Raw genomic sequence first — 15,059 nt, 5'->3', positions numbered from 1 at the left:
AAGTAAGTTACATTACTTTAGACTACGTTAGGGTGGGGGGCACCCCCCTCGCCCCTCCCCTGGATCCGCCACTGTCTTACACTCTCTGTTTCTTTCCTTGTTAGGGAGGAGAGCAGATGCTTAATAGGTGTGTGTTAATACTAAAACATTCATTAACTCTCATATAAACAGAATTAGTTCAAAGAAAGGGGTGGGGAAAAAGAGCGTGGGGGGGTATTTGCCCTACGATCAATTTTGACTCTTAAGAGCTGGACTAGAACTCCTAATTTCCAATCAAATGAGCCCTCTCTGAAGTTTATACGAGAATCCCTTCCTGCCCCCGGGCCCTGGGGGGGGTCTTGTCGACGCCAGAGTTTTGTTATTTAACCTTTCAACTATTTTTAACAAAATGGTATTTTTAACCCTTGCATATAAAGCAGCTCTGGGGGGAAAATAATAAAAAATATTGAAGCTATATGAGATTTATTCATTTATTTATGTTAGCACCGGTTATCTTTACGTTTATAAGATATTTAATTTTAATTTCTGTTCGTTCAGAGTTTTGTTTATTCTTTAACAGTAATTTCTGGTGTTTTTGAGTTTTAACTATAATAGGAATTAATTATAGTTAAATTGTTTATTCTTCTATAGTTATAGTTAAATTGTTAAATTGTTATAGTTTCTGTTCGTTCAGAGTTTTGTTTATTCTTTAACAGTAATTTCTGGTGTTTTTGAGTTTTAACTATAATAGGAATTAATTTCTGCTGGTCCTGAGTTCAATATGGCTCTTTACTCTTCTTAGAAAACTTATTTTTATGTAAGTTTTTTTTAAAATTAATAATAATAAAACATTGAAACCTTATGGCCTTTTCTATAGACAGCTTAATTACATACCTCTGAAAAATCAAACCTGATTTTTTCACGCAACAATGAAAGAATCGAATTCATTCTGTATCATTCCATTTTTTGATACAGAACGAACAGTATCGTTTTGATTAGACCATTTTTCGGATTTTTTGTGCCACAATAATTTAGCATTTATCGCAAAGTATGTATTTTAATCTTATTTTTTAAGTATGACTGTAATTTTAAGTATTTTATAATAGATTTACTGTGTGTTTTTCCCATACAAAACTTTGCCTTATTAAAGTCTTTGGAGTGGGGGCAGCCTAGTTGGCATAAAGAAGAAAACTTTAGCGTGGACAGTAGGAGAGGGGGAGTGTGAGGTTGGAGACTCATCCAATACGGGGCTGAACTTATCACTTATCTCCTCCGTTCCCGATTTAGGAGATTAGAGAGACTCTTTGGGCTGTAGAATGTTGGACCGTTGGAGTTGTGGAAGACATTAAAATACTCAAAAATACTTTACATTTTTAGTGATTGCAGGATTGCTTTCATAGATTGTGGAATGGTGAGCCTCCTGGCCTATGATTTGGGTGAGCCTCAACTCATAATATGCAATTTTGATTAATTGTTCCGTGTTATGTGCATATATTATTCTATATATGTTATTTTGAGTTATACTTTTATCGCATTGCCTTCATTTTTAAGCCTTGGGATAAAAACTGAAACCTTAGCGTAAACAGTGGTGGGGGGAAGTCTCCCCCCTCACATACATAATTGAGCAGCCACAGAGAAAGTAATACAAATGAAAATAATATATCTTTTGAAAATGTCTTTTTTCAAAAGACACGAAAAAATCGTCTAAAGGAACCTGAAGTGCTATCTCTGACATTTCCGTTGATTCTTTATTCCCGTACTTTCAGATGTAAAATTTAGAATATTATCGAATTGGTTTAGTCCCCTCCCTGAATAATTCAAATTTGGAAAACTCACCCCCTGGAAAAATTCCTCCCCCCTCCAAGAACATTTTCTTTTCCTGCTGATAATTCCCCCGCGTTAAATTCCACCCAGCAGAAACTTCCCAGCCGTGGAATATGCTCCCCCAAACATATTCCCCTCAGATAATTTCGGATATTCATAAAAATGGAAGCTGAAATTTCTACTCAACTTTTTAGGTCAGAAGCAATGGTACATCGTTACCTAAGTAAAGAGCCATAAGGGTTCAATGAATTAATACTTATTTATTTTTCCAGGGGCACTTTATGTGGAAGAGGTGGTCGCATAAACTTTGGAACGGGGTTCATTTAATTACAAATTAAAAATTATAGTGCCCTTACACCAGGGGCGGATCCAGGATTTTTTAGAGGGTGGGGCGCAAAATAGGTTGATCCAATAAACTTGCGTTAGGAGCAAGTTTAATTAACTCACTCTTGCGTTAATTAGGTAAATTACATTACTTTAGACCAAGTTAGGGGGGTGCCCCCCCTCTCCCTCCCCTGGATCCGCCACTGCCTTACACTCTCTCTTTCTTTCCTTGTTAGGGAGGAAAGCAGATGCCTAATAGGTGTGTGTTAATACCAAAACATTCTAAGTCTCATTGGGCCTTCAGGTATAAATAGAATTAATTCAAAGGAATGGGTAAGGGGGGGGGGGTTGCTATTTAATACCTCTTGATTCTCGCGAGTATTTCTGGTCTAGGCTGTTTTTATTAAAGGAAAATTGGGAGATTTTACCATGGGCAATTTTCCTGGGGAAATTTTCCGACGGTTGGGAGAAACTTCTGGGGGAGGGGGAGCTTAAAGGCCTGTGATACTGCTAAATAAACTAAAAATTTTCACTATTTTTGCTTCATTTTCTTAAATTCTGATTTTTGATTCTTATTCATTTCTTTGGAGTAATTTACGGCGTATTTGACTACGATTTGAATGTAAAAACAATACAGTGATTTTTGATATTTATTCAAGAATTTCGTTTAAAATACGAAATAAAGAGCGTTTCAATGACTAAATCTCACCTTACATCCAGTTTGGATCCGATTTATTGGTTTTACTTATATTTGAACTCTATAAAATCAAGAAAAGTTAAGACACACGGTATAGGCTATATATGATTTTTTTTGTTCTTTTGATCTTTTGTTAGGGAAGAGGGCAGATGCCTACTAGGTGTTTGTTAATAACAAAACATTCTAACTCTCATTGATATTCAGGCATATACAGAATTAGTTCAAACGAAGGGGTGGGGGTGACTGTAAAGATCTACCTCTGAATAACAATATCATCATTCTTATGTTCCTCTGGCCAAGGTACTTGCCCTATGATTTTTTTATGGGAACAACGTGCCTACCTTTCCACTTATAAGTTCGAGTGAGGAGGATAGCGGTGTTGAAGATCGCAAAAAGCTTTCGATATAGTCTAGCATAAAGGTCTGTTGAAGAAAAATCTAACCACATAGGATTTGTGGTGGTCTACTTTAGCTTCTTCGGAGTTTTCTAAAGAAAGAAATTAAGTTCTCTGCTTAGTTCTCGACAGGTTTTTTTTCAGTGGTTGTCAAGTAAAGGCTAGGGTTCCTAAGGGTAGTGTCATGTGACCCAAACTTTCCCCGGTGTATATCAATGACATATGGGACAATCTCATTTAGGCTCACATCATCTCGCAGACGATACCACGTTTCATGCAACAGTCTATAAGTACAATGAGCCTGTAAAAGCTTTCAATTTCTATGCACCCAAGACTAAGAAGCTACTAATCCCCCGATCAAAGAGCTTGAACCGACATTCTAACTTTATCTTCAAGGGTGAAGTTATCAAGATATTTGCGAAACTCTGTCTTTTGGCGATTCATTTCTACTGGGATCTCTCTTGGGGCGCACATCTCAAACCAGTCCGTTCTTCTTGCGGGAGAAAGCTGGGTACAATTCTTCGTTGCAAGAAACTGTTACCGTCCAGCTCAGCTATCCCTCGCCATAAGCCGTGCACTAGGCCTATTTTAGAATATTGATGCCCACTGGTCAACGTAAATGGTTGACCAGTAGCAGATCAGGCCGTAAGTTTATAACAGCTTTCCGCCATGAATTTTGTCATAAAAGTTACTGGTAAAGTTATAATATTTCGGGAGGGCCTTGTTTATAGCCCCTCACTCTTCGGATACGACTTCTTTGGGGAATTATATTCTTAAAATACTTATGTTTCAGGAATAAATCTATAAGATTTTAGCTCGTTTTATTTTTTTTTTTTTTATATTCGGAGGAATATCCTTGGACCATTCTTTGGAAGGATTCTCTTTTTATTCTTCTATGTAAAGCTACGAATTGCATTATTGAGAAACAGGTACATTTGTCAAATTTCCAGTATTCTTGTTTTTAAATATTTCAGATGGCCACACGCATCCTTAGTAAAAAAAAAAAAAACCTGTTTTGATGAGACATATAGTACTCCATAGTTCACATTTGTCAAGAAGATATAGAAGTGTAGACACGTCACAGCCAAAATCTCCAAGAAGAATAAGCAGCATTTCAGCTTCGGTCCGAGATCCTTTGGAGTGTGTATCCAAATCAACCTCGCTGTAAGACAAGAAAATGAAATTAAATGTTGAAACAAAATTAGGCCTATCAACCCAATTTATCCCAATGATCAACCCAATTATCAAAGCGGATACTCTAACAAGACTATTTAGTTATGGCTATCCCTTTTTCAGAAAAAAATACAATGAAGAATAAACGAATAAATAAATGAGCAAAATGAAAATAAAGTGAAAAGTAAAAGGAATAATATTAAGAAGTGTAAATAAAGGCAAAGTCCCACTCTTATGTGTACCGAGGTGGACATCAGTGCCTAGGACCCATTATTTTGGACCAATCACAACAGCTTATGAAAAGGAGATAAACTGTGATTGGTCAAAAATGAATCCAGACATAGATATTTAGCTAGAACCGCATACAAATTTAACTTAAGGTTTATGCTCCCTCTCAAAATTTTGGTATGTTATTGCTCTGCTTCCCTATGGTTTTGATTTATCAAAGAGGCAAAAAAATTTTAACCACCTTATAGCTGAGATTCAGTTCTATCCATCTACCGAACTAGAATTTGGAAATTTGGTGTATAGAGTTTTTAGATTGAAAATGCGTTGAAAATTGGTTGGAAATAGTTAGAAAAAGGACACTTCCCTATTTTTAAGCATGTTTAGACCCTTCTTTAAGAACTGCTCTAAGTAATATCACATTTAGCTCGGTAAAAAGATAAATTTGAAATTAAAGAATCCAATTATTCAAATGTTTGGCATCTGTTTGTCGCAAAAACATACCTTAATAAATATGACCTTGTTCTGGAAGGTTAAAATACAATTTTAGTTAATAATTCCTAAGATAAAGATGAAAACTGTTTTAAATTCAATTTTTCAATTTATATAGAGAAAGTTTGTCATAAAAAGTAAAGTAATCAACCTATAAAAGGTGTGAAATATTTCTATCTTAAGAAAATTTCTTCTAACACATTCAATTTTGGAAACCTGTGTATATGACTCTTAAACACAGTTCATATAATTATCCAGTATGATCATTCCCTATCTCACCCATTATAAAAACCCGGACCGGGATGCGAGTGCTCCGGAGAACGTTTTTGCAGATATAAACATAAGCGAAGTCAGATCTTTTCATGGGTAGACAAGTCAGACTGTGATCTAATCGGAAACAAGTGGAAACCCGCTATTACGAATAATGCACTTTGTTGGAAACAATCGGAAACAGACTAACCCGCATTCCCGCTAATGCAGAAATAAGTGGGAGGAGCTTTTGTTCGCACCGAGAACGAAGACCAGAAATGATCTGCGATAAGCTTAATGGATAATTATATGAACTGTGCTCTTAAATCTGAATGTCACATAGTTCTAGAGTAAAACCTGTACATTTCTAAAAAAAAAAATTCGTCTTGAATTACGGTTGCCCCCTTAAGGGCAATCTAGTAAAGAACGAACCTTAGCCTATAGCAACCGAAAAATTAAAAACACATTTTGAAAAAGAACTGCTAAATGATGAAGAACTGCCATTTGAACCTGATTCATGAATGGTAACTATTATTTCGATTGATATGAATGATAAAAGTTCGTTGCAAAAACAATTTTATGGGAATTTAAACCCGTTTTGACAACAAAGGAAATTCACTTTATCGCACGAGAAGCAGAGGTGTCTCTTTTTTGTATTATTATCTTGCTTCTTTGTTGTTGTTTTTTCCCTTTGCTGAATGGAATACTCTATATTATTAATATGTTTAATCTACACTTAGTGAGGATAGGACTGAGGGGTATGATAGCCCAGCTCTAGTAAAGCTATTCTTTAATTGTTCTAAATATAAGCTCTCTTTACTTTCATTTTTGAGACCTAGACTTGTATCTAGTTAACGCTCATTTTCTTTTTTCTACGCCAGAAAAAGAATATGTCATATTTTTTTTTATAAGAAAAAAAATATTTATCCAAATTTCCCATTTTCTCCTCCTACTTTTTAAAAATTAAATTTTTCGCTATTTTTATCCATTTTAATATTTAGGTGCTAATGAGAGTCGACAAACCAGCGTTGACTTTGTAAAGATTTTTAATCTCACATATATTACTTTATCTTCTTTTTTGTCACTTCGTATAGAAAAGATGGTCACAGAAATTTGTGAGTAGGTTCATTCAATTGGAATCTCAAAGCTTAGCGCCATTTTCAAAGGCTAGAGCTATTAAACTGTAATCAGCCCCACCCCCTCTAGGACGTTTTTGTCTTTGAGTACCCCTATAATCCTTCATGGCATCGGATCAAAACTTTCAGACCAGTATTTATATTTAAATAGTTAAAAAGTCCGATAAATATGCCTCCAGGGACAACATGACTCACGAAGCACAAAAGGTAAATGCTCTATATTATGCAAATTTACCATTGTTCACAGATCCTTTAATAATAGGAAAAGGGCACAAATGTTTGACCTTGGCTGTCTGATTGACTAGAAACTTTCGAGAATTATTCACTGGGCCAAGCAGACCTGAAAATTTTTACTGCGACAGGGATTGTATTAGGGGGCCCAAAAATTAGCTAAAAACTCCTTATATCGGAGACATAGCGACAATTAGCCTATTTAAAAAATCTTAGTTGGGAGCATGAGTCACCCAAAAAGTGCTAAAATAAACGTTTTTTTTTAATATGCTTAAAACTTACACCCTTAAATCCTTAAATGTGAACTTACAGCGTAAAATGTATAAATCATAGGCAGCGCAATCGCGCTGCCTAAGTAAAGAACGATGTTGGCACAATATGTTATTTTTTTTTCTTTAGGCCAGGGCACTTTGTATCGAAGGAGTTGTCGTAGAAACTTCGAAAAGGGCTCATTCGATTGGAAATTGGAGCGGCTTATGTCCTTTTTAATAGTTGAAAGTGATTGGAAGGCAACTAACACCCCATCCACGCCCACCATTCCCCCAAACATCCAATCAAAATTTTGAGATAGCCGCTTTGTTCAGCGCAGTTGATTTCCAGATAGAAATTATGTTTTTGGGGAGGACACTCCCCCACAACCCTCAGGGCAAGGGTTGTAAGTTATGCCCTGGGAGCATGTAAGAACTTTATAGAAAGCGTTGTTGTAAAAACATCAAAAAGGGCTCATTCAATTGGAAATTCAAAGGGCTAGTACCCTTTTTAATAGTCGAAAGTGATTGGAGGGCAACTAACCCCCCTCTCACGCCCATCTTCACCCCAAACACATTCAACCACACTTTTGAGATAGCTATTTTTTTCAACGTAATTGAAAGTTCTGGAAATAACGTCTTTGAGGATAACATCCCCCCCCAGCCCTCAGGGAAAGGATTATAAGTTAGACCCTGGGGGCATATAAGGTTTTTATAGAAAGCGCTGTCGTAGAAACTTCAAAAAGGGCTCATTCGATTTGAAATTGAAATGGCTAGTGCCCTTTTTAATAGTCGAAAGTGATTGGAAGGCAACTAACACCCCTTCCACGCCCACCATTTCCCCAAACAACTCCAATCAAAATTTTGAGATAGCTATTGTATTAAATGTAGTTGAAAGTTTCGGAAATTATATCTTTGAGCAGGAAAATCCCCCCATAGTCGCCAGGGGAAAGGCTATAAGTTATTCCCTGGAGGCATATAAGGTTTTTATTGAAAGCTTCGTTGTAGAAACGTCAAAAAGGGCTCATTTAATTTAATATTCAACTGGCTTGTGCTCTTTCTAATAATCGAAAGTGATTGGAAAAGGCAACTAACCCCCCTCTCACACCCACCTTGTACCCAAACACATCCAATCAAAATTTTGAGATAACCATTTTGTCCAATGTAGTTGAAAGTTTTGGAAATTAGGTCTTTAAGGGTGACAACCCCCCCCACAGCCCTCGGGGCAAGGGTTCTAAGTTATACCCTGGGGGCATACTAAGGTTTTTATAGAAAGCGTTGTCGTAGAACTTCAAAAAGCCCCCTCTCACGCCCACCATTTCCCCAAACCCACAGGATCAATATTCTGAGATACCCATTTTTTTCAACGTAGTTGAAAGTTCTGGAAATTAGGTCTTTGAGGATGACCACCCCCCCACAGCCCTCAGGGCTAGTGTTGTAAGTTATGCCCTGGGGCATATGAGGTTTTTTTATAGAGAGCGTCGTCGTAGAAACTTCAAAAAGCAATCATTTGATTGGAAATTGAAAGGGCTAGTGCCCTTTTTAATTGTCGAAAGTGATTGGAGAATAACCATCACCCCTCTCAAACCCACCATTTCCCCAAACACACCCAATCAAAATTTTGAGATAGCCATTTTATTGGTTAAAAAGTCCGGAAATTATATTTTTGAGGATGTCACTCCCCCCACAGCCCTCAGGGCAAGGGTTGTAAGTTATGCCCTGGGGCATAAGAGGTTTTTTTTATAGAGAGCGTCGTCGTAGGAACTTCAAAAAGCAATCCTTCGATTGGAAATTGAAAGGGCTAGTGCCGTTTTTAATTGTCGAAAGTGATTGGAGGGCAAGTTCCGTCAAACGGGGTTACTTTGAACAATACAGTAGCTCCCTTGTGGCATCTATTGGCCAAACATACAATCTCTGTATATCATCCACAAGGTGTCATTCAAACTGGAATAACATCAGGTTTGATATCTGCTATTTCTCTTCTTCAGTTTGCCACGTACATCGTCGTTGTCTAGAGCTGATGAGTAAGTAATATTGTTCCCATTTGTGTATAGTTTGTAAAGAGTGACATAAATATTTTTAGAGATGTGCGAGGAAGTTGTAATTTGGTAACCTAGTAGAAAAATATAGAACGTTTAAGACCAGCCTATTATCGATGTGCTGTTTGCAATGGTTCGAGCAGAGAAGAGCTGTTCAAAGTTCCCTCCAAGTTTAGGAAAAAAATGGGGTTACTTTGAACGAATGGTGGTGCATGTTCAAAGTTCCCCGCGTGTGTTCAATGTTACCGTTGTCAAATTTTTCAGCTGTAATGTGGAATTTTTGGGTTCCTTTAGACTTTGGGTACCTAGAATTCAGTGGCATATTTAGGTGGGGGGGTGCCCCCTCCCCAAAATTCCTCAAATTTTTTTAGCTTAATCTCTCCTTGCAGCAGTCGCCTTAATTTTTTGCTGTACACTTTGATAAGTTAGCAGCGTTAGTAATGTTTCTAAGGGATTTCCCACTCAAATTATGGAAAATTTTGGGTGGCTCCGCGGCAGGTGAACTACGATTTTGAAGGGATGGTTGTTTAACTTTAGAAGAAGCTCAGTCTTTCTCCCTGAAAAAGACTATGTCAATTTAAAACAAACAGAAATTAAGTAAAAAAAAAGTTTTTCAATAATATTAGTTTAAAAAAAAAGCAAAGAACTCCATTTAACCAAAATGAACAAAAATCATCTACCAAGAATACAACTAACACAAATCAGTATCAATAAATAAATGAAACCCAAAACAAACAGAAATTAAAATAAATAACAAAGTCAAACTCAAAACGAGCAGAAATTTATATGAGCAGGCTTCTACTGAAAAAATTCTTTTAAATGTTTTCACTTTTATAACTTTAAGAAATCAAAAATCAAGTAAGGTTTTAAGGGATAAATATCAGCATATGTATATTAAACTGACAAAGCACATGTTTTTCAGTAAATTCATTTGAATTTTCGATCAGTTTTGATTCAAATGAAATTCAAATGAATTTACTGAAAAAAATACACATTGTCTTAATTGAAATAGACATTAAATACACATTAAAATACACATTCTCCTTAAAATCTTACTTGATTTTTGATTTCTTAAAGTTATAAAAGTGAAAACATTTAAAAGAATGTTTTCAGTAAAGTATAAATTATATTCTGGCTTCTAGGAAGCTTGGGGTTTAGAGCCCTACTCATATTAATTTCTGCTCATTTTGAGTTTGACTCTGTTATTTACTTTAATTTCTGCTTGTTTTGGGTTTCATCTATTTATTGATACTGATTTGTTGTAGTTGTATTCTTGGTATATGATTTGATTCTATTTTTGTTCGCTTTGGTTTAATGGAGTTCTTTACTTTTTTTTTAAACTTATTTTGTTGAAAAAGTTTTTTTTTTAATTACAGTAAAAAATGACTGACTGTCTGTATATATTAAAATCATTATATTTATATTCGTGGAGTCGTGGAGGCTGCAGAATCGGCAAATGGTCAGCAACCGACCGGAGTGGATAGTTCAAAAAAGGATTCGATTCCTCGTCGGGCCTACATACGATCCCCTTCAAGTGATAGAGACTCTTGTTCGGACATAGAAAGTAGTAACGCTAGCGATAGTGATGCAACTATCTACGAAAGGCCAATGACTACTGCGGATCTTGCCACACCAGGCGGAAGCCGGCTAAACGAAGGGTCAGTGAAAGGGAAAAGAACTTTAGATTGTATTATAAGCCCCAATGATGACCACAAACAAGGGAAAAGAAGTGTAAGAACGAACAGTGGCTCAAAAATGGACAAAACAAACGAAAAACCGGTGATCACAGATGCTCACTAAAAGCCACCATTCGTGTTTACTGGATAGGATACAAGCCATATATAAAAACTGTCCTTAGTCACATGGAATATACAAGGTTTAAGAAACAAGAGAGAGTTGTGTTTAAATGATTCATTTTTGACAGCAATGGTGACGTGTTTTGTAGAGACATGGTTGTTGCCAGAGGAAGATGTTATAGTGCGTAGATAGGAAGTTGTTTTGAGTGGACAGGGCTACATCGCCAAACTATAGAAACTATGGAGGAATAGTTGTAATAGTTGTAAAGAGTGACATGTTCAAAAATTTGCATCGTCTGTCAAGTAAATCTGGAAACTTGATTAGGTTGCGCGGAAAATTTCTGGAAAAATGGTTTATTTTTGGATATGTATATGTTTCCCCAGAAAATAGCTCATACTGTATTGAGGATACATGGTATATATTAGAGGAAGAGTTGAGTTCAGTGAAATCTCATTACCCAAGTGATTTAGTTTTTCTAGCCGGTGATTTTAACGCATATACTTCCGTACCAAAAGAATTAAATGTAGATTTTGTTTCAGATGAAGATTACGCTTTATGTGAGATGATACCTTCACTTTACCTTATCCCACGAAGTAGCCAAGATCGACAAAGAAGAATTAATTCATGGGGGAGGAAGCTGCTTGCATTGTGTGGAAGTCATGGGCTAGCGATTGGGAATGGTAGATTTGGAGAAGATGGTGATTTGGGTGAGTACACTTGCGTTTCTGGACCTTGTTTTAGTTTAATTGATTATGTATTGGTGGACACGGGACTTGAGGCTGAATCTCTTAATGTAAAAGTAATCCATCAGTCTGGATCTGATCATTTCCCAATTAAATTAGAAATTGAGATGAAAGAATGTGGACGTAGACGGTCAACAATGAATCAAAATAGGATACTGGCTAAAGATAAAGGTGAAAGAAAAAACAAGCCGAAAATTCCGCCCCTGATTTATTGCGAATTGTCGAAAGAACAATAGCTGTCTGTACAAGAGGCTTTTCTTAGTGAACCAGTACAAGAGGAAATGAGCCAGTTAAGGTCTGATATGGAACTACCGAAATCAGAATCAGATGAAGTAGTTGAAAGGCTTATGGGAATTGTAAGTAATGTGCTAACACCTATGAAATCAAGAAAACAGAAACAGAAAGAATTATATTTATATTATTAGTAAAAATGAAGATTGGCTGTCTATTTATTCTAACGGTCAATTATTTTATTATATATGACTATTATACCTAAATTATTAATAAAAATGAGGATCAGCTCTCTATTTTTCTGTAACAATCAATTACAGAATTATTTATTACAATTATATACATCACAACTGATAAATTAGGATTGGCTCTCTGTTCAAAAAAAAAATCAATAAATACTGTTATTTATTACAATTATATTATTATTAAGAATAAGGACTGGCTCTCTATTCATTTTAAAAATCCAGTATATTATCATTTATTATAATTTTGTTTCTACTGTTATTAAAAATGAGAATTGGCTTACTATTTATTTTAACAATTAATAATATTATTGCCAAATTTATTACAACTATATTTATCTTAGTACAAAAACTGATGATTAGCTCATTATTTATTTGAACAATCAATTACATCATTATTTATTACAATTTTTTTTATGTTGCAGTTAAAAATGAAGATTTGTTCTCTATTTATACTATATTGATATTAATATTAATCATATTAATTATTATTTATATTATATTATATATGTAGCATCCTGCTGAGCTTGCTTGCTTGATAATTGCTTGCGTGTTTTAGTGTTGCTTTGCTTGTTTTGCTTTTATTGTTTTATTTATAGGTGCTTGGGTCTTATTAAAGAATTAAATCGGCTTGAGTGCCACAAATTCTACAACATATCACTATGTTTATATTAATCAAGGGCTGTTTCAAACGTTCCGATTGTTTCTAACAACATTTTGTGACCTTGCAAAAACAAAACTGTCAACAAAAAACATTTTCAACTAACAATTAGCAGACAATGTATTAATTATGCAGGAATTTGAAAATAGAATCATTAAATTCAAACAAAGATTTGAAAGAGAATATTAAACCTTAAGAAAACCACAAAAACTGCAAGGCACAAAACGTTTCGCATGCGTAGTTTTTGCTTAAATTAAAAAAAATTACTTACTTTTTTTATTCTTCGGAGTTTTTGTACTTAGTGCCTAAAATCTGTCAATCTCTTCAACAGCGTTTCAAATTGCTAGAGCATTTGAATTACCATTGTTATAAAAAAGAACTTTCAGCTAGCAAATCAAAACAAAAATATGCGTGAAATTAGAAAGAAATTTGTTTATTAAAATAGTAAAAACCTTGCCTGTTTTAGAATTCTTTCTACTGCCATCTTTACTTAATTTAGAAAGATGACGTTTAGAATTGATCAAATCAACATAATGGAGTTTGGTGTGTCTAATTAAATAAAAATAAAAAAAGGCAGACTCACCAGAGATCTTCGGCAGCGGCTTTCAGTTTTAAGAACCCACCCTTTTTCTGAAGATCAAGGGCAATCTCCTTGAAAAGAGAGGCATTCAAATCACATATATTCATATTTTCATTCATTCTGGCGAAAGAAAATTTCCTTGCATCAACAAGTGTATATAGGAACTAAATCTGACACTTTTATTCCGCTTTCCCCAAAATCAGTTTTTCGTCTTTTAACACTTTGTACACAACAATAAGCTTAACAATTACTGGGATAGTTACGCTAACTGCACAATATAGTATGTCCAAGCTTGAATTATTAGCCTTCACACAACTGTGGATATTTCACGGGATCCACGTATAAAATTCAAAACATTCGCATGATGCTTCTCATATATTTATGACAATGAGCTTAAAAGTTGTTACACTATGTTCCGATTTGAGTTATTAGGTTCTACTGCACTGTATGTGCTTCACACTGAAAAATAGAAACTGAATTAGCTTTTTGAAGTACCAAAGACAGTGGAAATGAAATCTGATTTTGTGGATGCTTACAAAACTAGATATATCCTCAAAAATTAGGAAAAATCAGGAAATTAATTTTTAATGAAAAGGACCTCCATATGCAGTTCAGCAGTTTTTGATAGTTGAGCAGTTCGCTGCAAGCATGGCTCAAATTTTTCAGGGTGGTTGGCTGCTATATCGTTGGTGTCTTGCTGCTCAGCAGCAAGTCCTTAAAACCAATACAAGTGACTGTACTACACTGACTAGAGGCTGAGATGTGTATAGTTCAAGTTTTACTGCAATATTCTTCCTCTTTAACAGACAACTTGGAAATTAAACTTCATACTAGATTAAGTAAAAAAAAGACTTCAGGTAGAATTTTATTTCAAGAGAATCTCGGTGAAAAAAGTATGCCGCAATTCATTTTTTTTTAGTAGCTTATTTTTTATTCTAACTATTGATTTAGTTTCTAGATACTTTTTTATATTTTACTTTTTTGACCTTGAAGTCAAAAAAATAATGGATAAGTCATGAAGATTTACCATGGATAAAAAATAAGCAAAAACAAGCTAAAACATATGGCATCAAACACCAGAAGAAGGTGTGACTCCCCTTTGAGTGTTTAGTTGTCTTTGGGAGTCAGCACATAGCCAGTGATTTATTTATTATAGATGAGAAGTGTCGTCAAATTCAGCTAATTAGGTTTGCTAATTAAATTTTACGATTCAACAATGCAACACTGTCAGTAAAGTGGTACTGCCCTGAAATCTTCATAATTCAGAAATAACCCAAAGAAAACTGTTATAAATTGGCGGCTTTCAGGGGTGAATAGACCTAAGATGGGTCCAGGGAATCCCAAATGTTTTTATTTTCATGTCATTGGTACTTTAAATACATTTACTTGACACATTTTGTGTTAAATTAGCTCAGTTGACACATTTTTATTTTGTGTTAAATTAGTTCATTTGACATCTAATCATCTAACGAATCGTTTATCCTGACTTGGGTTTGCCTTTTTTCGAACAATTTTTACATTTTCTAAAATAAGAAAGGAAATTTGTAAAAAAAGAAAACTGGGGTAGGGTAAAGTGTCAATACGTCCAAAACTGAGATTAAATTTTGCGGCTCAGACTGTGTAGTCAAATGAACGTCAGATACTCTCAAGCTGCTACTACTACTAACAACTCACCGCAGCACCAAGCCGCCTGAGGCCAACACAGCTACGCGCGCTCCTCCTCTATCCCAATCTATTCAAAGCCTCCCTTTTTACACCCTCTCATGAAGTTTCTATTTCGTTTAAATCTTTTTT

General features: G+C 35.2%; 1 protein-coding gene across 1 annotated transcript in view; it reads right to left on the bottom strand.

Annotated features, from left to right (window-relative positions):
* LOC148947200 (mucosa-associated lymphoid tissue lymphoma translocation protein 1-like) overlaps window positions 1-15,059 on the bottom strand; it is an 84,865-nt gene that overhangs the window by 66,916 nt on the left and 2,890 nt on the right. The window contains exons 2-3 of the mRNA XM_089096929.1: window positions 13,269-13,724; window positions 4,229-4,380 (exon numbers count right to left, since the gene is read on the bottom strand). Coding sequence (XP_088953055.1) covers window positions 4,229-4,380; window positions 13,269-13,384 — 268 coding nt within the window. The 5' untranslated portion in view covers window positions 13,385-13,724. The remainder of the gene's footprint in view (window positions 1-4,228; window positions 4,381-13,268; window positions 13,725-15,059) is intronic.

This window comes from Artemia sp. Qi Xiang Cuo, chromosome 11 (assembly GCF_049724085.1).
Source record: "Artemia sp. Qi Xiang Cuo chromosome 11, ASM4972408v1, whole genome shotgun sequence".
NCBI classification, from domain to species: Eukaryota; Metazoa; Arthropoda; class Branchiopoda; order Anostraca; family Artemiidae; genus Artemia; species Artemia sp. Qi Xiang Cuo.
The sequence above is the reverse complement of the archived record's forward strand: the minus strand, read 5'-3'. Positions and strand labels throughout refer to the sequence as shown.